The sequence below is a fragment of the Microplitis mediator genome, chromosome 3 (genome assembly GCF_029852145.1).
Source record: "Microplitis mediator isolate UGA2020A chromosome 3, iyMicMedi2.1, whole genome shotgun sequence".
Classification (NCBI taxonomy): Eukaryota; Metazoa; Arthropoda; class Insecta; order Hymenoptera; family Braconidae; genus Microplitis; species Microplitis mediator.
The window spans coordinates 1301494-1329479 of NC_079971.1; the positions used below are offsets into that span (position 1 = coordinate 1301494).

The 27986-nt window shown below is 33.8% G+C and overlaps 2 protein-coding genes and 1 long non-coding RNA gene across 14 annotated transcripts; 2 read left to right on the forward strand and 1 right to left on the reverse strand.

Moving 5' to 3' along the window:
• Positions 1-13: 13 nt before the first annotated feature.
• On the forward strand, positions 14-4132 carry LOC130664673 (late secretory pathway protein AVL9 homolog). Its single transcript, XM_057464706.1, has 9 exons — positions 14-294; positions 367-564; positions 641-869; positions 1356-1545; positions 1608-2157; positions 2535-2669; positions 2738-3126; positions 3200-3288; positions 3548-4132. Exons 1-9 carry the CDS (start codon positions 226-228, stop codon positions 3766-3768), a joined length of 2070 nt encoding a protein of 689 aa, XP_057320689.1. The 5' UTR covers positions 14-225; the 3' UTR covers positions 3769-4132.
• Positions 4133-6089: 1957 nt separating this feature from the next.
• LOC130664670 (serine/threonine-protein kinase tousled-like 2) lies at positions 6090-27976 on the forward strand. Of its 12 annotated transcripts, none has more exons than XM_057464692.1 (17): positions 6090-6764; positions 7182-7484; positions 9505-9590; positions 15472-15660; positions 20842-20932; positions 21046-21305; positions 21402-21635; positions 22211-22303; positions 22393-22854; positions 23832-24035; positions 24381-24472; positions 24551-24698; positions 24914-25025; positions 25113-25251; positions 25528-25639; positions 25723-25830; positions 27104-27976. In XM_057464692.1, the coding sequence occupies exons 2-17, from the start codon at positions 7454-7456 to the stop codon at positions 27335-27337; spliced, it is 2595 nt and encodes an 864-aa protein (XP_057320675.1). In that variant the 5' UTR covers positions 6090-6764; positions 7182-7453; the 3' UTR covers positions 27338-27976. The 12 variants fall into 12 exon arrangements, with proteins under 12 accessions (XP_057320675.1, XP_057320676.1, XP_057320677.1 ...); XM_057464693.1 differs by having other exon boundaries at positions 21402-21572; XM_057464694.1 differs by lacking the exon at positions 22211-22303.
• LOC130664676 (uncharacterized) lies at positions 10891-19323 on the reverse strand. The gene is made up of 3 exons (XR_008989445.1): positions 18541-19323; positions 12101-12680; positions 10891-12024 (listed from the first exon to the last, which is right to left on the reverse strand). It is a non-coding gene; the product is annotated as an uncharacterized LOC130664676 (long non-coding RNA).
• Positions 27977-27986: the final 10 nt, after the last annotated feature.

Consider the following 27986-nt stretch of genomic DNA (forward strand, 5'->3'; position numbering starts at 1 on the left):
TATAAAAACTGGTATTACTCAGTGAAGTCATCATGGCGCATGTCGAGTCAGGTTTTGCGTTTGGAAACGAGACGCCTGTGGGCAAAGTCGCTAAAACGATAGAGATTAATAACGGGTGTGTTATAACACCCACTTGTGATATGAACAAGACTAAATCATCAATTGGTTTATGAATAAAATATATTATTACTATTTAATAACAAACTTGTGATAATTGTCAGTGAGATGGCCGAGTCTACCGGGCCAATACTCCATGTCATTGTCGTTGGTTTTCATCACAAGAAAGGATGTCAGGTACAGATTGTCAATAGTCTATTGTTGTCATTTATTCATTTATTATTTATAAATATAAATATTTAATGACAGGTCGAGTATTCATTTCCTCCGCTGGTTCCTGGCGCACCAAATGAGTGTCCTCTTGGTTGGAAATACCTTCCAACTTTGGCATTACCCGATGGTTCCCATAATTACGATGAAGATACTGTTTATTTTCACTTGCCCAGCATTACAGATCCCAAAAAAACAGTCTATGGAGTCTCTTGCTTTCGTCAAATTCCTGTTGAAGTAAATATTGATGATAATAATGACATTTAAATTAATTATTGATCGCTAATTAATTTAAAATAATTTTTTTATTTAGAAATTAATAAATCGAACTTCTGATATGACCCGAGGCACTGTGCAAAAATCTGTTTGTGTGCTCAGTACTTTACCACTTTATGGACATATTCAAGTTAAAATGCAGTTAATAACTCATGCTTACTTTGACGAAGGAGATTTTAGCAAAGTTTCGTTATTAGAAGACACCTTTAGACATCTCAATGCTTGTATGAGTGGTGACAGTCAGATACCACCTCAAGTATTTGTTGGTAATTATAATCATATTATTTAGGGTGTGCTAATAGTTTGAACTTACGAATTATTCGTATCGAATCGAGTCGAATCGAACGACAAAATTGTAATATTTTTTCCATTAATTCAAATTTTTGTCAGAATTAAATAAAAATCAGACACGAATCTACGAAAAAATTACTAATGGTTACTTTAAAAATTAAGCGCCAGTTTTTTGAACCTGGTTTAAATTAATATTTCTAGTATGTCTATATATTAATGATATACCAGCAGTAAAAAAATCCTGGTTTGAAAAACTGGCCCTAAACTCTCTCTTAAATAAAAATTAAATATTTGAAAGCTGATTAAAAGTTTTCTCGAATCGAATCGAGTAATTTTAAAAGTTACAAATAATTCGAATTCTTACGGATAATTCAAAAATTCGAATTTCAAATCGCACACCTCTAATTATTATCAATAATTAATTAATAATTAAAATAAAATAATAAATTTTTTTTTTTCAGGTTTATCAGCACGAGATTTTATAATACAATTTCGACATAAAGCATTATTATTATTTAAATTATTATTACTTGAAAGAAAAGTTGTATTTTATCAGTCACCTGTTCAGCCACTTTGTGCTGCAATATTAACATTATTATCATTACATCCGGGTATGATTGAAAGTGGATTACGAAGAGCAGCCTGTGTCAGGTAAATTATATTTTATAATTTAACTTTTTATTTAATTAATTAATTAATATTTTTTAAACTAGACCATCGAGACCAATGTCACCGATTCCAAACTTCGATGAAGATGAAGAAATCTCTCATACGGATACAAATTTAATATCCTCAATAAATGTAGAAATAACAAATTCCGACTGCATTGATGTTGATCAGAGCGATCGGACAAATGAAAATTCAGTGCGCGATAACGATAATAAAAATCAGGTCGAATCAATGGAAATAGAAAAAAAATACATTGATAATTCGATAGACAATTCGTCATTGTCGATGAAAAATAATAATCAAGTGGATAATTTAAATAGTAAAATAATAGACGTTAATTCGACGAGTGAATTTAATGATGGGTATAATGATGAAGAAACAAATGGATCTAAAGACCTGACAAAATTAACAGAAAATGTCCATCGTGTACAAAGTTCAAATACAATTAATTTTACGATGGGTGAAAATGATGGAATTTTACCTCGGGACACGAGTAATGATGCACTTTCTGAAGCTCGAGTTACTTCTAATATTACACAACTAGCTCACGTTAATCCAGAACTTTGCGGTTTGCCGCTAAATATTTTTACAAAGGTTTTAAATTTTTTTTTAATTCAGGTCATTCTCAGACATCCCTCACTTTTTTAAAAATATTCAGTAACTTTGAACTGTCATTACCCTTTCAAATTTAATGAATTAATTTTTAAAGAAATTGAAACATCTGAAAAAAAATTACTTGCAATTTTCATCAATTAGGAGTTAATCAAAATTTGGTAAGTAAATTTTAGTCCAAAAAATTTGACATGAAGATTTTTTAGTTGATTGATAAAATTTTGATACGGTAATGACAGTTTAAGGTCATGGAATATTTTTAAAAAGTGTGGGGAGGAGGGGGACATTGTCTGGGGATTCTCTCAATTTAATAATAAAAAAATATAGAAATTTTAACAATTGAAAAATATTTTTTTCAGGGTTATCTTTGCTTGCCATATTTATCTTTACCTTATCTAGACCTTCTGGGTGACGTAAATGTCCGGGGGTACATTGTAGGAGCGACGAATGTTTTATTTAAACAAAAGAAACAATTAATAGATGTACTTATTGAGGTAAAATAAATATAACTATAGAAATTTAAAATAATGACAATAATAAATAATTATTGCTGGTTAAAAAGGTCGAGAGCGCGAGAATAGAAGCAACTGACCCAGAGCTTCGTCGCCAACTTCATCTGACGACAGAAGATCTACGATTCGCCGATTACGTTGTGAGACACGTCGCAGAACCACGTCGTGACGTTTTTCTTGATGGGGTAGGATGGGAAGGTGGCGATGAATGGATTAGAACACAATTTCGTGTTTATCTTCTCAGTTTACTTAGAACGTCAATGCAGTCAGATACGCGGCAGTCGGATCATTTCAATGGAGCTTTTGTTGCTGCTTGGAAAATGACAAATAATTACAGTCAGTGGTGCGATTCCGTTTACCCGGAAATAAATAATGTGGAACCTGGACATCCATTCGCTGGTCAACTTTCTGTTCAAGATATGAAATTAAGATTTTCCCAGTATGTTTTTTTTTTAAATGTTATATTTATTATTTATAATAATAATTTTAATTGATGTTTATTTATTTGAAAGTACGATGCAAAACACCGAGAGTGGAAGAAAAATAAACCAAGCGATGGCAACAACTGGCAGAGCTGTTGCTACAACAGGAAAAGCCGTTGGTATGAAAAAAAAAAATTTATTTTTATTCTACACAAAAAAAAGATTTCTTGGCGCCAAAGAAATTTTTAATTATGAAGTGAAAATAAAAATTTTCTGTCTAGAAAAAAATTTTTTTCGCTTCAAGTTAATTTTTGTTTCCCATTCAAAATTCAAAAATTTTCTTTGGGCGGGTAAAAGTTTTCTGTGCCAAGAAATTCTTTTTTTCTGTAGATTGTGAATGTCAAGTTTTTAATTAAAAAAAAATGTTTAAAAAAAAAGGTGGTGCACTTTCTCAAGCCAAAGGTGCCTTTTCAAACTGGTGGAGCACCTTGACGACAATACAACCTGGAGAAGTTGAAATACGGAATGATAATGTGAACCAAAGTAATAATACTTCTGATGACAATGATAGTGAAGATAAAAAAGAAAGTAACAATGACGTTACTAAGGAGCTGGATACTCCAATTAGTAGTACAGGTACTACTGTAGTTGTCGATTAATAGTTGAATTAACAAAAAAATAAAAACCAAAATTTTTTTTTCGTCTACTTCACACTGAACTGATGTTAGAATTAAATTATATAAATATATATATAATTTGTCTCATATAAATAGTATGAGGCTGATGAATGTTGATGCTTATACTTTTTCAATGAATGAAAAAAATGTGTGAGTGTGACGTCATTTTATTTTATTTTTTTAAATTACGTATTTATTTAAACTGTTAAGTTTTTTTTACTATTTTTTGTTATGTTAGAAATTATTTAGATTAATTTTATTATTTAAGAAAAACAAATCATTCATTTATTTAATTATTTATTTATATTTTATTATTTTAATTACGAAATTTAATTTGCCATGACAGTTACCAGATAATTGCGTAAAAATATCTTCCTTACAGGAAAAAATGATTTCTTGCCATAAGAAAAATTTTTTACCACAAAATGAAAACAAAATTTTCTTAGGACTGGAGGAAATTTCCTCCAAGAAATTTTTTTTTTCTGTATTTATTTTAATTTAAAAAAAAAATGTAAACGTAGTAATGAATTTGTATCGAATTTAAAATGTCGCGAGTAAGAAATTAATGCGGACATTTAATTAATTGTAGATTTGTTTTTTGTAATTAAAATTTAATCTGTAAAGACAAAAAAACCAATCATATGTAAACATAATTACATATATAATAAATGAAAATTATTTATTTGTGTTTTCCATAAATTTTTAAAAAATTAAAAATTGCCGCCACGATAATTTGAATTTGAAAGCCAAGTAAAAGTACGATGTAGGTAAGAATAAAATATTTTCTCATGAAGAATGAAATGAATATCCACATATCCGTTAGACGAATTAAGTCGTGACGAATAAACGTCGAAAATAAATGGCCCCAGGGGTCTATAAAAAAGAGTACAGCAGAGTATCAGGCACATAACAAATATAAGAGGTAAGTAACATTAATACGTCGACTAAACATCGTTTTTTACCGATAACACCCGAAGAGGTAATATTAAATTGTTAAGTATCCGGAAAATCTAGACAAAGATAAACGCCAATAAAAAGTGGGTAAGCAAAGAACAAGGACAGAAGTAATGAGTGAAAAAAATAAAACGGTCCCTCGAACGTCGACGTGGATAGGAATTTACTCTACACCATAGCAATAGCAGTCGTGAAAAATGCATAAGCAAGATAGACCAGGAGTAGAGGACCGTGGAATGAAATGAAATGAAAGGAATAGAACATGAGAAGAGGAGAGAAGAGGATCAAGAAGATAATATTATGTGAAGCTATACCAGCAAGAATACAAGCAAAGACAGAAATCCATGCAAGTTGGTTTGGTTGATGCTTTCCCGTTCGTCTTTCCCCTCTTGCTACAATGTCCCCTTCCCTTAGAGAGCACGAAGAGAGCTGTAGTACGATGCTTGGGACGTAACCGTCGTCACCTATTGCACGCAAAACAAAATTGGATCGGCTTTAAGTTGGTTTTGTCTGGTCGGCCATTCTATTCCCGTGTGGGTGTGATCCTCTCTACTGTCATATTCACACACCAGTACGAATATTATCATCGTTTGTTGTGTTGTTTTACTTGATGAGTTTTATCCTCGATTTGAATTTAAATTCTGCACCCAATCTGAGGACAAAAACGACAGGATTATTTTTTTGTGAGATAAACATGTGGAGTTTTTAAAATATTTATCGAGTACGATAGCAGTTTACTGTGTACATAGTGTATTATAATATGTAATGTAACGTATAATCGGTCGTTTGGCCCTGAAAAGAGCCGCTGGAAAAGCTGTTGACTGTCGTTGAGAACAGAAGAGGCGTTGCAGCAGCAGCAGCACCACCACCATCATCTAGCATCGGAGCACCAGCAGTATAACGAAACGAGCAAGAACGAGGTTCAGAGTTTCCGAGCCTTCGTTGAGTATCAGTATGACAGAGAAAGAGACAGGAGGATAATCGTAAATTACTGACGTGACGTGACGTGAGAAAGAGAGAGAGAGAGGAGTTGGCACGCGCGCGCCTCCTTCGTCGTTTCAACGCACATTGTTTATAAAACGGCGTATGAGCGAATGAGAAAAGAGAGATAGATTAAGAGAGAGAGAAAGATAACAAGTACTAGTGTGCTGAGGGCCAAGAGTGCGGTGGCCATGCAAGAAAGGGATAAATCGCCGACTGGCGGGCGGTGGCGGCCATCTTCTAGATGAGAGAACTTTTTCCCCTTTTCTTTGCCGAACATTAGAATATAAATTTAAAACAAAAGGGAAAATACACAAATAAATTTATAATTGTGTGATATCTTGTGTCGTCGGTGTGTTGTCGGTCTATCAGAACTACGTCCGTATATTTGTGTCAGCACGCTCTGTATGAGTGTGTATTTTCCCAATCATTTATTCAAATTTTTTTAAATTTTCTGTCGCTGTTACCTTTTTTATTTTATCTTACAGACAACTGAACTCACAGAAACCTTTTATTTTTTACGCGGTGGTAGCAAGTAAATTTAAAAGGAGAGTGAGAGAAAAAAATTGTAAGAAGAAGAAGAATAAGGGAAAATTCAGTGGACTTTCAAAGGATGTCAGGACTTGTTTCCTTTTCTCCATATCATTGGCTCCGGTACACGTATTTTTAAAAAAATAACGTCGCTTTGCTTTCAACGCCAGACAAATTCTATAAGAAATATTTCATTGGTATATATATGTATATATATTTATACATATACGCAAGAGTTTGTAACCTCAAAACTACGTGCTGAGAGTAGTCAGTCAGTAACTCGTTACGGATTTCCCGATCCTTCTTTACAATTTTACGTGACACTGAGTACGGAAAATAGGAAACGATTTTAAAAGTGATGATAAATTTAATTAACGGTGGTAATTATTATTTGAACTTGGTGTTAATAAGTGTTTGTTTTTAGTATTTATTGAGTGAGAAATTTTTTTATCGTGTTATTTTTATTACGTTCAGTGTACAGTTGATTCTTTGGTTATCAACACAATTAAGAGGTACAGCCTCTACTATTACTATTTATTATTTTTAATTATTTATATTTTTCTATCCAATTAATTTATTAATTTACATTAATTTTAATTAGTGTGAATGTGGCAGCCATCAGAAAAATTTTAAATTATTAATTAATGGAGTAAATAATTTAAAAAATTAAATTTTAAAAATTTAAAAATTAACAAGTGCATTTTTAAAATTATTTACTTTATTTATTCATAATTTTAAATTTGCCTCTGCTACATTCACTCATAAAAAAAATTCAAAACGGTTCCAAGATATTCTGTTACTTACAACAGCAATTGGATTTATTTAATTGGATAAAAAAAAATAATAATCGTTTTTATTACGTCTGAATTTTGAATGATGATGGAGTAAAAATATTATTCTGTTTTACTAAATTTCTGGTTTTATTTTAGGCGAGTGTGTGGTGAAAAAAAATCAAAGTGATCAAGTGAATTTACTTGCAGTATTTGATTATTAAATTTATATATTTAATAAATATATACAAACACCATGAATACCATGTGCATTGAGCTATTCTCAGGTGCATCAGTGATGTATTCATTTGGGAAGGAAAAATTCCTAACAGTGATATAATAATTAACAAGATAAAATATTATAAATAAGTAATAAGGATTAAATAAAATACGAGTAAAATAGTGCCAACATTGCAGATGGATAAACAGGGATGACTGACAATTGTTGGAATTCTGGTGGTGGTAAGCAATTTTATCTTTAGTAATTACTATCATTTTTTTTTATTTATTTATTTTTTTTTATGCGACGAATTTGTCGGCGGGCAAAAGATAAATAAATTAAAAAAAAGGACATGCATGTTTGGAGAAGGCTTTAATTGATTAAGAGAGACAGGAGAGACGACTTTTGTTTAAACACTTTTAATCTGGAGATATTGAGTAACATGGTCCAGTCTTATTAAATATTTTCTTTACACTTCTGGGTTTATTCTCCTTTAAATGGAGTCTTCTATTTCCGTTCGTTAGGAAAATTTTCGCTTAATCTCTGCAATTAAAAAAAAATTAATATCCGTTTCATGGCTATTATATAAAAAAAAAAGAAATATACATGACTATTAAATGGTAATATCATAATAGAGATAAGAATAACGTTTATTTGAGGTTAATTAATTAGTTAATTAATATGACCTACATCATATTAACGTCAATTTGATTTAATTTAATTTAGAAAAAAAAAAATATTTATTAATATTTTTTTTTTACATAAAATCAATCAATTTCTGTGTGAATTTCGGCACACGTTACTGTAAACCGGAAGTATTCACATTGACCCTGAAGATGGCGCCACTGTAATGAAGGAAGTTTGATCAGTAAAAAAAAAATAATAAAACATTTTTTTTCTTTGTCACGAGTTTATAAAAGTTTAACTCGGACAATAAAATTAAAAAAATCCAGAGATCATGAAATTAATTTTAAAAATATGACATGAAAATGACAAAAATTTCTGATGAATCTTCTAGACGATCGAATGTTAGGATGACTGAGTAGTAGAATACGCTGGTACTGAAATGCTGAATGATGTAAATAATGTGTACGACAGTGATGATATTTAATGAAAGACGCGTGTAAAATCGCGATCATGGCGGTGCCGAAAGGGAATTGGGAACGGCGCAGTTATACCACCGATATACGATGAGTAGAAGTAGTAGCAGCAGCAGCAGAAGAGGATCACAAGAGGAGAATGAAGTGAAGGGGAGGAAGAAGGGAGAAACGAACACCGTTCGGACAACCTCGTGGGCGTATTAAACTTTCAAATGCTACAGTTTCATCGATTAAGGCCGCCATTGTCATATTGTCGTTACTGCAACGCTTCACAACCAGCAGCAACAACAACCAAACCGTCTCTTCAACAACCGTCTCAACGTTCTGTCTTGAGAATGTAGAACATCTCCTTTACCATCGAGTCCATCTCTCTTAAAAACCCAATACCAATATCATTCTCATGCTAAACGCTTTACCCATTGGTAACAAGAGCTAAGAGACCAGAGTATTTATCTCAAGTTCTTTTAATTTTTTGCCACGCCCGGATAGAAAAAAAAAGATAACATGAGTTACGCTTCCTAATGTCGATTTCATTATTCCTCCATCGATTTGTCATTTGAAATGCACTTGACACCAGTATCAAAGGATCAGGTTCAAATTATCCCTGACTCGAAAATGATGACTTTGAAGTTTGTCCATATGGATATAAAAAGATTTTAATTATGGTCTTTGTGAACCCATACGGAGTCGATGAGGCTCTTGATTGATTTCCTTACAAATGAGCCACATATCGTATTATCTCATAATGCATGATTAGAGAGACTGAGTGCATGTAAATATCTTGATGGGCGAGTCCTCTTGAGGTTTGGTGTGAACCCGATAGTGGCCGAAAATTTTCCGAGTTGCATAGTATCGATTTTCGAGCCGAGCCAGGTTCACTCTGTCCTTGTCTATCTTTATTATGTCTTGCAACAACTACGGCTGAAAGCTACCAAGTCTTGATATATTATAAATTCCGTATTAGTATATATATATAACGTTAGTCGGTAGATGGTAATAGTAGTCGATGATAAAAATAATTTATTTTTTAAAGTTGATTCGATTTCCAGCCTTGAATTTTCTCATCTTCTTCATCTGTCTCTTCTGTCTCTCATGTAGTCACTTAGAAAAGGACTTTCAACCTGGTCGGAAGGAGCTTCAAGTCTCGTTGTGTGTGTTACAGGCGCTGGCGTCAAGATGGAGCACTTTCAGGCCACCCTGGACCCTAGGAAGCAGGAATTACTGGAGGCCCGCTTTCTCGGCGCGAGGGTGAGCACATTCGTGACGTTCTTATTATTCCAAATTCTACAATTATTTTTTTTTTAATCTGCCAAACAATTGCTAATTATTATTTGAAAAAATAGTAACTGATAATTTATTTAATTATTTATAATTATAGTCAATATCAATATCAATATTTTGTCCCGTTAGAAAATTGTTTGGCATTTTTTTCGTCATTTTATAAATTATTTTATCATCTTTTCATTTATTGTGTTTATATTATCTGGTATTGTGGTACATAATAATGTTGATGATGATTCGGTCCTCATTGACTGCCAATGTGTGACGCTTCCTCGTGCCAACGACTTTGCCACTTTCACCAACCTCGTATCGACCGGAAGTTCTTAGGAAATCGTATCATAAGATGGCTAAGCCAGAAAATAGAACATTAGATTTTAATTGTCATTTCATAATCATTTTTATAATTAACAGAAACTAAAAAAAATCCTTGAAATTTTTTTTTAAATTTATCGGTTCAAAATAATATCAATTAATTCAAATATTTTTTTTTTTATAAATTATTTTTACACAAAAAAAATTTCGCGCCGCAAGAATTTATTTCTCGCCCAAGAAATTTTTTAATTCCAATTTCGAATGCGAAAAATTTCTTGGGTGAGTAAAAATTTTTTGCGCCAAATCTTTTTTTTTTGTGTACTGACTGACTGATAACAAAATTTATTTAAGCGGTACTTAAATTAAAATTATTATTTGTTATCTATAACGCGGTTTTCAAAAAGCCCGCGGTTGCGTTAAGGACAAGTTAAATTCAAATAGGTGCGGCAAAATAAAACGAGGTCGTTTGAAGAGGATTCATCGAGCGAATCGCCGGTTGATCTGTACCATTAGAGACGTCGCTATCATAATTGTTATGTTGATAATATTGATCATTATCTTGATGAATGAAAAAAAAAAACAATTATTTTTATTGTCGTAAAAGTTATAAAAAATATTTGAGATTGAAAGTAAATTGAGTACAATCACCCTAAGGGTGATTAGTGGGGACTAGTAGAGCTTTGTGATGCGTGACGCGTCATAAATTCGCGTGCAGAAGAGTCTACATATCGATTCTAGTTCTCTTTTTCTATTGGTCCTTCGTCTTTGACGTGTTAACCCACTGCTGCTAAAAAAATATCTCTGCTGTGAAACTTATGGCCGATTCACGATTACGACTTACATATCAATCCTAAATAACAAAAAAAAAAATAATAACAAGTGCATTATGCCAACAAAACAAACATTTATATTTACTTGATATATTTTTAATAAAAATATATACATAGCTGTTGCTCAATGTTTTTAGTCAGATACTTGGTCTATTCTTAGAAAGCAATAAATAAAAATGATATCAGACTGTGAAGAATTATAAGAATTAATCGAATGATGAACAAATTATCAAAACTCAAGTACGCAATATGAACTACAATGATATATATGTCCATATATATGTGCCTGAAGAATTTGTAAAATAATTGAAGAGGATTATTTCACTGATGTTGGAGTCGACAGTGACCTGCATGGCAACGTTGCAACGGTCTGGGGATCTCGACACTCGTGGCCGGCTAATTTCGACGCTCCGCGGATATCGAGATACCAAGTGAGAGAGACGGAATATAAAAGGGAGAGGGAGTGAATAAGCTCTCTTGCAAGCCGGGACGATCGATCGAGAATACTAGCATAGTGTGTAGGGATAGAGAATAACGTAAAGAGAGAGAAAGAGAGCCCGAGAGAGAGAGGAGAGACGGAAAGAGAGTCTGCATTGGGCTGCTGGATTTGATGGGACATGGGGCGCATGCCAGCTCTTGCATTGAGTATTAAAAAAAAGGAGAAAAAACTACGAATGAGTTACTAGTCGACGTGCATATCATCAGGATAATTAAAGACCAGATGGGCATAGAGACGATGATATACAGAACTGTTGGTATTAGGGACCGAGTGGATCTTGGTCTTGAGGTAAATCCTCATGTATGATGATATGATGGTGGTAAAAAATGGATGATTATTTGCTGCAGCAACCCAGAGAGTACAGATCATACAGTCAACCTGACGTGTTGGTGCCTCTCTTTTCTCTTCGCACCTCTTTATATTCTCTCTCACCCTCTTCTGGCTCTTGTAACCCTGTCTCCCTCAGTTGGTTGTGCCAGCAGCAACACAACGATCGATCGGACCTGACGCGTTGCTCTTTCTCTCACTTTACATCTCTCTCATTTAGTATTTCTCTTTCTCTATACACTTGGATGCCCGGTTACGCAAACCCGAAGTCGCCAATATGCGTTACCAAAGCGGTTGTTTTCGCCTTTCGTGGACATTCCATGTGTCAACCATTATATCGAGGTTATTCTTTTATCTTAAATGGACCCACATTCCACATGTTCGAACAATATCCATACAGTACAGGACTCGCTTTAAATATTTCACCCAATTGCTAAATTATAAATATTTCATTTAATTTAAATTTATAAAACTTTGAATGAATTAATTTTTAATGAGGATTTACATACGTATATATGTATAAATGTATGTACAATATACACAATTTGTTTTGTTAGTCGGTGATGTATTTTAACTCTTGTCGGATTTATATATAGACGGACTTAAGCAAAAGAGTCATCGGTGTACAGTACGGTTTGATAGAGGCATAGAAAATGTAGCAAATCTTGTCGTCTAGTTTATAACTTGAGGTTTACTTGTGTGTATAGTAGCAGCACACACGATGCCCAGACTAAGACGGGTTTTAAATTTTACACGGAGTATTTATTTACCACACTCTCTAATTTACTCTTACAACAGCTTATATATTACATAATTATATTTATATATAAACTGTAAAACTTATATTATATACATTGTTGTGAGTTAAATACTCGATATGCAACTCCGCGACTCGTTATGCATTCAAATAAAATCCGCGGAGTGTAAAACGACTTGGTCACACCACCGCTGAATTACCAGTTTCTGGGTCTCATACTTTGGCGTCATCTTTGATTAAAATAATCCAATGACTCGGCGGTTTTGACCTCCTGGAGGTCAAATCTGTTTTATATCCACTGACGTAGCGTTTATTGCTGTGAGTTATGACGGCTAGAAAAACGAAATAGAAATTTTAAAAAAGTAAAAATGCTTTAAATATTGAATGACTTGAACAACTGGAAAAGGGATGCATTGAGGGGGCACTTGAAGGGCGAGTGACGGCAGCCGGGTGCCGCGGATCCGCGGGTTTATCGATTTTTCGTTGCAGGGACACACGCAGAGGCACAAGTATATATATAATATATATATAGAGAGAGGGAGAGAGAGAAAAAGAGAAGGTGGAGGAGGAGGTGGGGGAGGAGGATAGAATGAAAGAGTGAGAGGGAGAGAAGCAAGTTCTCTTGGTCGCTCGTGCCGGAATAAGATTGGCTCGGGGTGGCGAAAGGGAGCCGCACCAACAGCGAATATCCAACTCAACTCAACGACCGTACAGAGCAGCCACGGGTGTTTGAGGATCGATCAGGACGTGCCGAGTGAATCGCAAGCCGCCATTGCCTCAGCATTCATATCATCAATGCTTTTCAATTAGTTGTCACAGTCATATATATAAGAGGGTTATGGATGATATTAAAAGTACCCATTTTCATGTTAATCAAGTCCTCTTCATTCAAGTTTTCTTATTATTGCAGAGAATTTTTAATATCATCTATAGTTTGTCTACTCAATTTTCATGCTACCTGACGTTCATTCTTCTTTGATAAACTTTTTAATCAGATTACGCTTCCATTCTACATATTTTCAACGAGTTAACATATTTTTTCCGAGTACACACGTAATTTGTACACTGTAAAAAATCACCGGGGTAAGTCCAAGCGGTGTATGATTCTGAAGTTATAAAACAATTAAAAATTTTTTGATTTTTTTTTGAACAATTAAATTTGAAGAAAATAAAAAACTAAAAAATTGCACCTGTAGTTTTGAAAATTTTCTACATGTGCATATTTTTAGTTTTTTTTCGTTTTAAATTGAATTGTTGAAAAATAAATCCGAAAATTGTGAACCGTCTGCTAACTTCAGGATCATAAGTGGTGTAGGTGTTAAAATCGGCGGTGTTAAATTTCAACACCGATAGCGGTGTGAAAATAACGCTACCGCCGGTGTAAATATTCTGTACCGGTGTTAAAAAAAAATCTCCGGTGTTAAAATAACGCCGCTGCCGGTGTAAATCTTCTAGACCGGTGTTAAAATAACGACGTCGCCGGTGTAGATATTTTTTACCGGTGTTAAAATATTTTACTTTGTAAATATTTTTACTTACTCGATCACTATAATTTCGACGCAGTTTATCCTGCTTTTACACCGGTATTACTCCGCTTTTACACCGGTTACTCCGCTTTTACACCGATATTACTCCGTTTTTACACCGGTTACCCCGCTATTACACCGATTTTACTCCGCTTTTACACCGGTTACCCCGATTTAACACCGGTATTTTTAACACCGGTGAATTACTCCTCCTACACCGGTGTAATTTTATTTTAACACCAGGCGGAGTTGAAATGAGTCCATTTTTAACACCGCTCTTTTTACAGTGTATGAACATCACGATGACAAGACTCGAAAAATTCTTTGCCTCTAATTGTTTTTGCTCCGAGACAATCCGATTGATGAATTTGTAAATTGGATTGAATGAATAAAAAAGTGGATCGGAAATGCGAAAAATTTCTGTAGATGTGGATGTGTATTCCCACTGTGGGACGCGTAGAGAAGAATCTTGTGGTTCTACATTACCATCTGTTTTTATCTGTGGAATCATTCGGTTTAATTTTTTCCGGTTGTCACTTCCAACTGTGATATCGACTGCTTTGTTAAACTTTCGTATAATCAAATACTAACGCCCAGAAATTTTAAATGTAATCATTCGGAATTCACTGTACCTACATATCAAGTAGCAATGGGTTATAAAATATTCAGATGAAAATTTTAAAGGGGTCATCAACTGAATACTAAATCACTCAGGCCGTCTCTAATTTAACTGTTTATTTTATCCGTAAAAAATTTTTACTCTCGCATGAAATTACTTTATACTTTAATAACTTTAGTAAAATTACTATTTTATCAGTTTTCAATTCAACTTTTCAAAAATTGTCTGAAAATTTTTTCAGAAATTTTTAACTGCATGGAAAAAATGTTAAAATTTTTAATATTCATAAATTATCCCCACAGAATTAAAAGTTTTATTTAATCCGTTAGTAATTTGATTAACAAATCGCGAGCTGCAATTAGATTTTCATTAAAACAATTAAATTTTATCGAAAATATATAAATTAAAATTTATTCTTACACAAGTTTGGTTATCGGATAAAAAAAAAGTTCATTCATAATTAATTTTTCACCGCAATTTCATAATTTATCTAGATAATTCAAAGACACCTTATCTAAAACTTTTTTCTGTAACCGATAAAATTTCATAAAAAATCAAAAAATTTTTTTTAATTGATCCCAGATTGATCTAGACCCAGAAGAAAATTTTTTCATGAATTGAAAACTCAAAATTTCCTGAACCAAGAAATCTTTTTTTCTGTGTACTCAGTCTTCATTCAACCATTCGGTTAAAAGTTTATCATGACCAATAACAAATTGAAGCTCAATCATTAATTCTGTCAAAGATTAAAAAACCGAAGCTTGAAATAAAATTTCCTTATTTGGATCTTCTGCGAGGGCGCGTAGAGACCCGTGCTAGGCTTCATATTCCTTTCTCCTTACATCGAATTAAGTTTATTACCTTTCACTTACTGAATATCCGTCCAATAAGTCCCCAGTAATCGCAATCTTAGAGCTAAAAAAAAAAGAAAAACCAGAGAATGTCTGTAAAAACTAAATAAAATGATGTTGATTTCAGGGTGGTCGGAACAACGGGCCGAATAAAAATGCCGTCGACATCGCGCAGTCGTCGTCGTTACCTAACGCCGTTAAGTGCGGCCAACCGACTACCCTGGGAATAGACTGGACGAGGCGTGACAATGCTCCACCCTCGCGAGATCAACGGAATTCATCGTCCAGCGCAACGAACCAGGGCCATATCTCTCAGGTATCCATGAAATTTCATTTTACTTAGCAATGACTCACATATTTCTATCCTATGACATCATTCTCTTATTCAAAGTTCTTTGTCGAACATCACCACCAAAACTAAGAGTCAACTGCAGCTCTACCTACTTGGTATTATCATAAAATAACAGAGTTAAACCTCCACATTAAAACCTTATCGTTTATTGTCGTCAGCTCTTCCGTCAATCATCCGTCAGCGTATACTTTTTCAGTATTGTTTCTTTACAAGCGCCGTCACCTTGTGGTTTATATTTATCTACATAACAAGATCTAGGCAATCAGTGCCATTACACACGAGTATCGCCATTCGTTCGTTACAATCACAGGGTAAAAAATTAACATTCTGCTAATTAATACTTAACTTAACTTTTTTCGGTTCGTCATTCACCCTACGGGAATTCAGTCTCAAGGTTAGTGATGTTCCGGAGTACAAACGAAGTAAACATACCCGGGCTTAAAACCCTCGGTATAAAAGAAAAAGCAAAGAATAAAAATAAAAGTAAATGACATAAAGCGACAGGTGCATAAGGGTATAAATTGAATGCAACATAACAAGTTGGAGCTATTTAAAGAAAATTGTTCCAAGTAAACTATTGATCTGAGTGAGCTTTTTAACAACCGCCATTGCTGTGGGTACTCTTGGACGGCAAAGGTTCTCAAGCAAAGTCTTCGGGGTAGAGACTCTTGTAGTTAATAGTACATATGTATGTATATGTATATACATATGTATGTATGTATGGACATATAGGATACAGCGTAGTCTTATATGAGTTCTCTCGTGACGTTATCAAATACGCCCGATGACTGGGTGCTTTCCAACTGGCTGGAGGTCGACGAGAAGGGGAAAGAGCCATGTCAATAGCTCGTATTCGATCCACGGCGCTTTTGTAACTCGAGGAAGAATGATAGTGTGACGTAGCGGATAACATCGGGTTGGTGGTGTATCTGAGTGGCGCCGCCGAACGCTTTGATGCATAAACTAACCATGTAAGAAGGACCCAGCTCCACCTGTCGACTTTGTTTACTCTAAATAGTGTCTTAATATCCGACTTTTTAATTATCTCAATACTCTTGTTTAATCGCAGTCATTAGTAAGGATTAATTTCGCTTACTACTTTAGGGTCTTATTTTTTTATCGCAGTCATATGGGATTTTACGACCGGACGCATTGTTTTCACTGATTAGTAGTTTATTTGTTTACAATTGCGGTGGGTAATTTGAATATTCAATTTTCGGTATCAGTCAGTTAAGTCACAGTGGAGATTAATTTTAAATAGTGGGTTTTCTTTTTAATTTAAATAATACTGATTGTGAGTATAGTAAACAGTTAAATAAAAATGTCTAAGGTCACTCAGATATGCGGTAGAAGAAATCGTCATGAATGTGATAAACAACCAATAAGCTGATACAACTTTCACTTTCATAGTTTTAAGTCATGTATGAAACTTCATCAACTCAGCATATTTACTTGGTAATTTTAAATCAGCTGCTCTCTAAGCCAATCGAAGTTGCCTATAAAAAAAAGAGCAGAAACATCAACAATAAAAAAAATAATATACACAAAGCAAGCAAGATTTGCTGTAAAAAAACAAAAAGAAGAAGATAAAAGTAAAAAAAGGCAGGCCCTGAAGACGACCCTGAGCGTGGAAACAAGTGGGCAGATCTTGGATCCGCGTGGTGCCGGGTTCCGAAGCTGTGTACCAGAGTGAGAGTGAGAGGGCGCGAGCTCTATCGCGAGAGGATAAAAATGAGACAGTCGCGGTTGTGCCGAGGTCGCTGCCTGCTGGTTGGCAAAGCCGCGTGGCCGTCGACCAGCTGATCGCGCTCCAGGGTGGGGAAATCGCGCGCGCGACTGGGCTAATGAGTGTGCGACCTATTGGCACGACGACGAGACGCGCCGGCCACTCTACACTACCACACTCTCTCTCTATATACCTTAGGTACAATCGGTACAGTATACAAACATACACCAGTTTCATTACCCCACCATAAAACTTGTAACTCTACTACCACTGCCACGACATTACCGAGCGTGATATGAGCGTGAGTGTGCTGAGACCGCGGTTAAGTACTCGTGGAGGTGGTTGCTCCCGTTGTTCTTAGGACCATAGACAATTCATATAATAGAGATAGAGGGGGACTTGAGAAAACATATTTATATATACATATATATGTGTATATATAGTAAAGATGTAGCTATGGATATGGATAATGTCCATTATACGACCGAGGAAATTGGTAGGGATAAAAATCGCGTCATGTGACGCTAGGCTACCTCACCAACGACCACCACCTCCAGCTTCCTCTTCGGCTTCCTGCCGACGCCACTGGTTCAAGGGAAAGGAGAAAGAACGTTGCCCGAATGGCATTGCAAGGTCTAGATACCCGTCCGACGAATTACGTACCGTAATAGCTGGTAATTAATATTTCGACTATTTACTTTAGACTTTTTTTTTTTTTTTTTTTATCGTTTTCATAAATACACAGTCAAGACATTTAAATTGCACTTGATAATAATTTAAAATTACATTGCAGCCAAAGTAATGAAATTTCCACAAGATTTAAAAATTCAGTGTTAAATCTTTACACAATGGTATTATTTAAAATTCACTAAATTAACACGCTAACGACCCACTTTTGACACTTGATGTTGACTTGGAGTTAATTATGGAAAGTAATTATGACAGTAAGAAAAAAAAAAAAGTTGTAGATTGGAGCGAATTTGAGGGAGAGACAGGAGAGAAAATAACGAAGAGCGAAGAAAACAGAACGAGTAGTAGAGATAAATAAGGTGTCAGCAGACAGCAGACGTTAGTGCGGAGGATCGGACGGAGTAGAGGCTCGACTCAGCTCGACTTACTAGTGTAGTGTGAGCCGGCGAGCGCGATGCCCGCGAACTCGGTGCTCTCCCACCGGGCGCCCTTGTCACCGGCCCCCGCCTTCCTCTGCTACGAGACGTCGGTATCCAACGATACGAGCAAGGCAACCACGAGCACAGCACTACGACAACGACGGACGGCAGACGTATTATTCAGTGCCGTAGAAACGGACCGCGATCCCCAGGCACCAGTACCTCGACCTTTGCCAACAAATTTCAAAAACTTATTATGAAAATTTACATTTACCAGTTGCCTGGTTTGTAAATCTCTTGCTCCGAGTAGAGTAGAGTCCGAGACCAGCCAATGACTCAGCTTTTCAAGTATTTTCTTGTATATATGTATGTATATTTATACACTCATATATATGTAGCATTGTTGAATTTTATTTTAATTGCATTGCATTACATTGCCCTGAGCAGTTTATCTCGTGTGATATATTGAAGGACACATTAAATATCAGGGATGAATAAGTAATCCGCGGCGCCCAGCTCATATGCATACATCGTACATTTAAACGGAGACAGAGAGCGATTGGCACCAGTGTGGAGTAGAGAAAGAAAGACGACCGCCACAGCACACTTGGGCACATTGATTTTACCGGCTCGCACGTTTTAAACGAAATCCGTTCGACGGATAAATTTCTGCCATTCTTGGCATTTAAATTTAACGCATTACGTCAAAATTACAATAACAATAATTATAATGGGATATTTATGTAATGAAGTAATTAAAGAAGTGGTCGCAGTTGGATGGAGCAATAAAAAAGGTCTGGTATGATTGGGCTGACGGATTGAGCAACGAGACGGAAAAACGATAGCTAGTGAGTGTGGGTCACGTCAGATAGTGACGTTAGCAATAATCGTAGCCTCGTGAAACGTCCCTTTTAAACGGGTAAATAATACGCGCGAATTTAAACCTCTGCCCTTTCCCCATTTTCTTCCTCCATTTTGTCGTGATTCCTCTAACTCTAAGTGCACAAACGCACTCTACTCGTCTTTACCTCTCTTCTCTTCTCTTCTCTTTCCTTTACTCTTATTCTCCATTCTCTTGTTACTTATCCCCTCAAGTCTCTCCCCGCTGGCATCTCTCCGCTTCACCTCTTCTCGGTCTACCGAATACCGAGTAGTGGTGATTCTATCCCGTACAATGTAATGTAAGGTTCGACTTGAAAGTATCTTGTCTGCAGTGCGCGAATCTGGTGGCTCAATGGTTGACACACTGACGGCTAACAGCAAACACGACTATGGGGCTCCACCATAGATCGTCGTGGAAGGTGTGCTAAAATATTTACATCTCGGTCTGTTTAGTTTTCAAATTGTGTACGACATCTACACCCACACACCCACATACATATATATACATATATATACTTACTCATACATATACATTTTATTTTTCATTATCTCTATCTTTTTGTACGGTCGCTTTACTTAACTTGTACCTATCCGTAGATCAACTCCGTCTCAGTTCAACAAATGGTGGCACTGTTTCCACCTTCCATCTCCATCTCTCTTGGACTAGTCACCGGTGTCACTAGTATTATAGTACCATCTCATTTCCACTTCCACCTGACTCCATCTTCGTCGCCCATTGCCTCCATCTTTCTCTCAGGCCTTTCGGTTAACACACACGGGGGCCCTGGGCTTACTGCTGCCTTTTTGCAACGGCCCGTGTGTGTCGCCTCGAGAGTATGTAGTGTCTACACACACTCGTTTTACTAATCGCGTACACTTAAATACTTGTTTCATATTTAATATATATTTTATTTAAGTTATTTATTTACATGTGTCTTGAATTGTCATCACCCTTGTGATATTTAAGTTGCTGTTATAGCCGAGCCGGTCATCAGTGATAACAGCAATGACGCCGGCACCTGGGTGATGACGACAACCACAGTTATGAATTTTATATACAACTTTGTTAAGACATTTTTATATATATGTACATAAGTACATAAAAAACATTTATTGTATTTTACGTTGATCCTCATCGAGTGCTGATTTTTTAGGTAGGCAACTGCTGTAACCTCTTCGTATCTCGATATCGTTTTCTCGAGTATGTTGTCGTGGACGATTGAAAATATTTATTATTTTATTCGGTTCATTTATATATTTTACTGGGAGTAATGTACGTTTTACTTTTACCACATTTTCTATTTGATTTTTATAAAGATAACAGAGGAAATGAATAATATAGCATATATATGTGGATATATATATATTTATTGTGTGGAATGTGATAAAAGCAACAATTAAAAGTCCTGTGTTATTTAATTGTTTCAGATGTCTGCTGGATCACAAATTCAGATGGCACCTCAATCAACCGTAAACTCTGGTCAGTCAATTCATAGTCAAGACTCAAATATGAGTACTGGTGAGTACATTCATATGATAGGTTATTCGAATACATATGTCACAGATAACGTTGCATGTATGTGTGTTTTTTTTTACTGTTCACGTTGGTAATGACTTTGTTTTTCTATGCAGGCTCATCACATAGTGATAAAGATGTGGATCCAAATACTCCTGAAAAGTTGCCTAGGACCACGTCCGAAAGAAAAAGAAAACGTAAAGCGGACGATGGAAGCAGTGGACCTGGTGGGCCGACTGGTGGCAAAGGTGCAAGGTCACTTTCGTCTTTGGATAATAAAAAAATAAATGATTATTTTCCGAAGCATCATTTAGGAAATAGTCCAATTAGGCATGGAGGTGCTAAAAGTCCATCGCCTCAACAAGGATACCCTATGGTATTATTTACTGTTACTGTTGTTGCAGTCTTGTTTATTGTTTATTGTTTATTGTCCAAGTACTTGATTATTGATGATGAATTTTATTTATTCTAGTATCCACCATCAGCTCAACCTCTGGTATCGCCGCAAGTGACGACACCAAACTCGTCGGTGGCGGAATTTTCGTCGTTGATGCAACCGCCTCGACCTCTTCCTCAACCACCACCACCACCTCCACCTTCGTCGACGCAACCTGCTGGCTCAATGGTCAGCAAGCAGGTACAGGTAAGGCCCACCAACCTACCTAGGACAAGCCAGATCAGGCAAGCGAAGACAAACACGCCAAATGTAAGCACCCCTTAGATAACTGACTCTCTTGAGGAATTTGATGAGAAATTTAAATAGTTAATTACTTTAAATAAATTACAGTTTAATAAAATTATTCACATGATTATTTTCTTATCAAATTCTTCAAAATTGAGTCATAAAAATCATAAGCCAGACTGTAGCGCTGTATTCATTTGTTGTTGCAAATGCAGGGCTACCTTGTCATGGCACTATTACTTGTCATTTTTATTTACTTTTATTTTTTTACCCACTATTATCTTATCTAATTATATATATATTTTTTTTTTATTAATTTTTAATTCGCTCAAATAATATGTTTATAAAATTATTATTTCGTGTGTACATTTGTGTTCGCTTTCTTGCCTGTTTTATTGATTCATAATTCAATTTATTTATTTTTTTTTATTGTTTTTTTTATTTTTTTTTTGTCGTGGACTAAATAAATTTGAAAAATTATTCCGGTGCCTTCAAGGTAATCTTGATAAATGACAAATGCATCTGATTTACAGTTAATGATTGTAATTAAATAATTATTATTATTGTTAATTAATAATTGAATTTTATAAAATTTATAGACGGAGCTCACTTGCCAGAGGATACAAGAATTTGAATCACAAGCATCGTCTGACTTGGAGCTACGTAATAATAAAATTGACGAATTAAATAGAGTAAATATTTAATTATTAATTAATAATAATAATAATAATTGTTGTTTAATTATAAGTAATAAATAATGAAATGTTAAAAATAATTACAGACGACGGAAGAACTTAGGCATCAAATGGCAACTCAACAGAAAATGCTTGAGCAGCACAAATCACATATAAATAAGTGTATAGATGTTGTAAAGAAGTTATTAAAAGAAAAATCAAATATAGAAAAAAAAGAAGCTAGACAAAAGTGTATGCAAAATAGACTGAGGCTTGGACAGTTTGTGACGCAAAGGGTAGGCGCTACCTTTCAAGAAAACTGGACGGACGGCTATGCGTTTCAAGAGCTCGCACGACGGCAGGAAGAAATAACGACTGAACGTGAGGAAATTGATAGACAAAAAAAGTTGTTGTTAAAAAAGAGGCCGTCGAATAGTGAGACTGGTAGAAAACGAAGCCAACCACAGCCTTCATTGCACAATGGCACCGAAGCTACTTTTTTAAAGCCCGACGCGGTACCTGGATCTTATACCTGGCAAGAGTATTATGAAGCGGACGAAATACTCAAAGTATTTATTTATAATAATATATATATTCATTAGGGTGGCGCAAAAAAACCGACTAATTTTTTTTTTCCGATCTCGCATGAAAATTTGGTGGCTTACGATGTTTTGAGAAGCCTCTCCAAAAATCAGCTCGATAAAAAATTTTCAAGAGGTCGCTCTCGAATTTTGAAAATACCAAAAATGATGGAAATTCGGATTTTTATTTATAAATTTTTTTCTTTCTCGTGGCAGCAATAGTTTATATTTGTAAAATCATGACTATGCTGAAAATTTCAGCCCAAAATTTAAATATTTGAACGGCGCTCAAGAATGTTGAATATTAACTGATAATATGTAACTAATAGTTTGAATTAGTTTTTATATTTTTTTACAACTCAATTATTGTCATTTCACTTAAATATAACTTTTGCATAACCAAAAATATACAGGACAGTCTTAAACAATAAAATTTGGTAAGTTTTGAATAAGCGAAAAAACCTACAAATTGAATTAAAAAATAAAAAAGTATGTAAATAACTTATTATTTCTATTTCTCGGGTTATATTTTCATTCATTGTCATGCAAATTGATGGTGAAAAAATCGAGAAGCTTTATTATTAATATTTAAGGGTCGCTCAAAAACGTCCAAAAGACAGCACTCGGAAACATTCAAAATTCTTGAGCGAGGTTTAAATATTCAAATTTTGGGCTTAAATTCTCAGCGTAGTCATGATTTCACAAATATAAACTATTGCTGCCACGAGAAAGAAAAAAATTTAGAAATAAAAATCCGAATTTCGATTATTTTTGATATTTTCAAAATTCGTGAGCGACCTCTTGAAAATTTTTTATCGAGCTGATTTTTGGAGAGGCTTCTTAAAACATCTTGAACCAACAAATTTTCATAAGAGACTCAAAAAAAAATGTCGGTTTTTTTGGGCCACCCTAATATTCATACATATATCTAGTTACGGTTTTTAATATTTTTTTTCTTTATTAAGTTGAGACAGAGTGCGTTGAAAAAAGAAGACGCAGATCTTCAATTAGAAATGGAAAAACTCGAAAGAGAGCGTAATCTTCACATCAGAGAGTTAAAACGTATTCACAACGAGGACCAATCCAGATTTAATTCTCATCCAGTACTCAATGAACGTTATCTTTTATTAATGTTATTGGGAAAAGGTGGATTTAGTGAAGTACATAAGGTAAACTTTTATTTTACTCATTATAATTTAAGGGAGAGACTCAATACCCGGTCACTTGATCGCTGAAAAAATTGTATGAAAATTTGTCATTTGATCTTGATCGAGTATTGGGTCCGTTACCTTCGAGTAGACAAATCAGCAAATGACTCAAGTAATTGGACAGGATTATTGTTACTATTCGAGTACTTTATCAAGTACTCGTTACATTGAATGGTAACAATAATCCTGAGTCTAACCTGGGATTTATTTGCTGATGTTGAGAATGGATATGAACCAGCATAATCTTAAAGTAAATTTAAATGTATGTGTAAAATTGAACTTAATTGACTGGTGCATTTTTTTTAGGCGTTTGATCTGAAAGAGCAGCGATACGTGGCCTGTAAAGTACATCAATTGAATAAAGACTGGAAAGAAGATAAAAAAGCTAATTATATTAAGTATGTAAATTTATTTATACATATATATATTTTATAGTTAAATGTTTTACTGATACTATGGTAATTATTAATTAACAGACACGCGTTAAGAGAATATAATATTCACAAAGCTCTTGATCATCCACGAGTTGTCAAGCTCTATGACGTCTTTGAGATCGACGCAAATTCATTTTGTACTGTTTTGGAATACTGTGATGGCCATGACCTAGACTTCTACTTAAAACAGGTAACTTTTATTTTACTTAATTAATTAAAACAAAAAACTTGATATAATTTATTTAATTAATTTGCATAAAATATTTTAACTGTTAAATATCAGTGAGTTAAATTGATCTTCTTTGTATTAATGATGACATTAGAGTTAATTAATTTTTTATAAGATAATAATGACGTCATAGTTAAAAAGGGCTAATAAAAAATATGTTTTAAATTTAATTGCAGCATAAAATGATACCAGAAAGAGAAGCGAGGTCAATAGTGATGCAAGTTGTGTCTGCGTTAAAGTACCTTAATGAAATAAAGCCTCCAGTAATACACTACGATTTAAAACCCGGTTAGTAATTTACATAATTGTCTTATTCGTGGATTTAACGTGTAGACATTATTTTATAAATTTTATTATTATGTTTTATTTTATCAGGTAACATTTTGTTGACGGAAGGTAACGTCTGTGGTGAAATTAAAATTACTGACTTTGGTTTAAGTAAAGTTATGGACGAAGAAAATTATAATCCAGATCATGGAATGGATCTTACGTCGCAGGGGGCTGGAACTTATTGGTAATTTTATTTAATTTTTTTTTTATAATTACCTGCGTTTAAATTTTTAGTTCAAACTAGAGTCAGTCACTTTGAAACAGGACTGAAATAATTTAAAGTCCGTCATTAATTTTGTGGAAAATTTTTACCTTTGAGAAGAAATGGATAATTTTCAATCTGTAGAATTGCATTAAATGTTGAAAGTCATTTAATTTTGTAGTTTTAATGCAGGAATTAAAAAAAAAAAAATTGAGATATCGAATTTGAATAATTGATAATTAAATATTTAAATTTTAGGTATTTACCGCCAGAGTGTTTTGTCGTTGGCAAAAATCCGCCAAAAATATCGTCTAAAGTCGATGTTTGGAGTGTAGGTGTTATATTTTACCAGTGCCTGTATGGTAAAAAGGTAAATATTAAATTATTTAAACTAGAGATACATAAAAAAAAAAAAGTTTTTATTAATTACAAATGAATGAAATTTTTTTAAAGCCATTTGGACACAATCAATCACAAGCAACTATTTTAGAAGAAAATACAATATTAAAAGCGACGGAGGTACAATTTGCCAATAAACCGACGGTTAGCAACGAAGCGAAGGTAATAATTGTTAATTAACTAAATAAACTCGCAGAGTTTAAATATATAACAACATTTCGCTGTTAGATCTGAATAACTTCCAGTTATTTATTTAATATCTTGAAGACATTCTCAGACAGATGATACTGAAGTTTGCAGACTTCTGACAGTTTTTGAATTTTTTTTAAAAACGATTAACTATAAAAAAAAAAATATTTTGAAAAATTGCACCTATAGTTTATTAAATTTTCTACATGTGTATATTTTTATTTTTTTTATTTTTTGTAATTTATTTATTGAAAAAAAAGTCCGAAAATTTGCAACTGTCTGCTAACCCCAGGATCTTTCAGACAGTGCCTCCACTTTTCAAAATTTTATCAATTGATTAAAAAACAATTAAAGCATTTATTGAAAAGAGGACAATTTCGCTGGATGTTACTTGCAGTTGTCATCAATTAGGAATTGAACGAAATTTGTTGAATAAATTTCAGTAAAATCTTTATGTATCTGAAGATCGGAACGTTTTTCACTCAACGAAAATGAAAATAATTCATGAAATTCGTGTATAATGGCGACTTCAGGGGTAGTTGGGGGTGGCCTGCCATTTTTGGGTAACATGCGAAACATTTACGAAATTTAGATCCACTAGATTTTTTATTTCTCTTCTTTTATTTTCGTTCGCGAAAAACGTTCCGATCATCAGGTACATAAATCTTTGTCAATTTTATAAATTAAATTTTCAAATTTTTTAAGCTAAAATTTAACATCTATTTGATAACCGTCAGTAATTTTTTAAAAATTCTGTATCAGTGTAATGCAACTTTGCCATCATTTTTTTCCTCTAAAATTTAACTTCTAATTGATAACAACCATCAGTAATTTTTAAAAATTCTGTATCAGTGTAATGCAACTTTGGCATCATTTTTTTCCTCTAAAATTTAACTTCTAATTGATAACAACCATCAGTAATTTTTAAAAAAGTCTGTATTAGTGTAATGCAATTTTGCCATCATTTTTTTCCTCTAAAATTTAACTTCTAATTGATAACAACCATCAGTAATTTTTAAAAAAGTCTGTATCAGTGTAATGCAACTTTGCCACCATTTTTTTCCTCTAAGATTTGCATTCTTTTTTTATTTTATTAATAAAATTAAAACACGGCAATGACAGTTGAAAGTCATTGGATATTTTTAAAAAATGAGTACTGTCTGAGAATGCCCTCAATATGGATCCGTATTATATTTAAATTGAATAAATAATTATTTGAAATAAAAAAACGTATTTATTGTTTCAGAGTTTCATAAGAAGCTGCTTGGCGTATAGAAAAGAAGAACGAATTGACGTGATGATGTTAGCACGACACGATTATTTACAGCCCCCAGTGCCAAAGCATGGTCGTCAGGCGAACAGCCAGCAGCAGCAACAAGCTCAGCAACAGCAACACATCCAACAAGCTCAACAGCAACAACAGCAAACGTCATTTACGACTGGAATGTTTAGTGGAATGAATGCATCCAGCAGTTCGTAGTGTATGAATTTGTTTATGCTGATAATAACAAACGGTTGGGATTTATAATTAAAAATAAAAATAAAAACACAAACAAACAAACAAATATATAGATATATATATAAAAATAATAAAATAAGCATGGACTTTTTAAAAAAGTAATAATAATAATAATTAGTGAATGCAGATTAAAGTGAAGTTTATGATAATGCATCGATTTATTAAACTGATATATGCCAAATCTTAAGGACACTCAATTTCACATTCATATTTCATCTTTAATAAAATAAATAAATAATAAAAAAAAAAATAAATAAAAATAAAAGTTTTAATTGTGGAATTAATGTCGAAAATAATTGAAATCGCGATTAATTCTTGTGTAAATATATGATGACAAGGGATGAAGATAAATTAATAAAGATTTAATTTAAAAAAAAAAACAAAAATAATAATTATAAAAATCAATACAGATGTCACTGGATCACCAATCACTTCTACACCCACCGCCATCGACAAGGCTAAATCATTTAATTAAAAAATCAAGAGTTTAACAATAGTTGACTAAATGCTGAAGATCACTCGCTCAACCAATGGATATTTTAATTAATAAAATAAAATACAGACAGACTTTATTTATTAATGAATACAAAAAAAAATAAATTTAATTTGA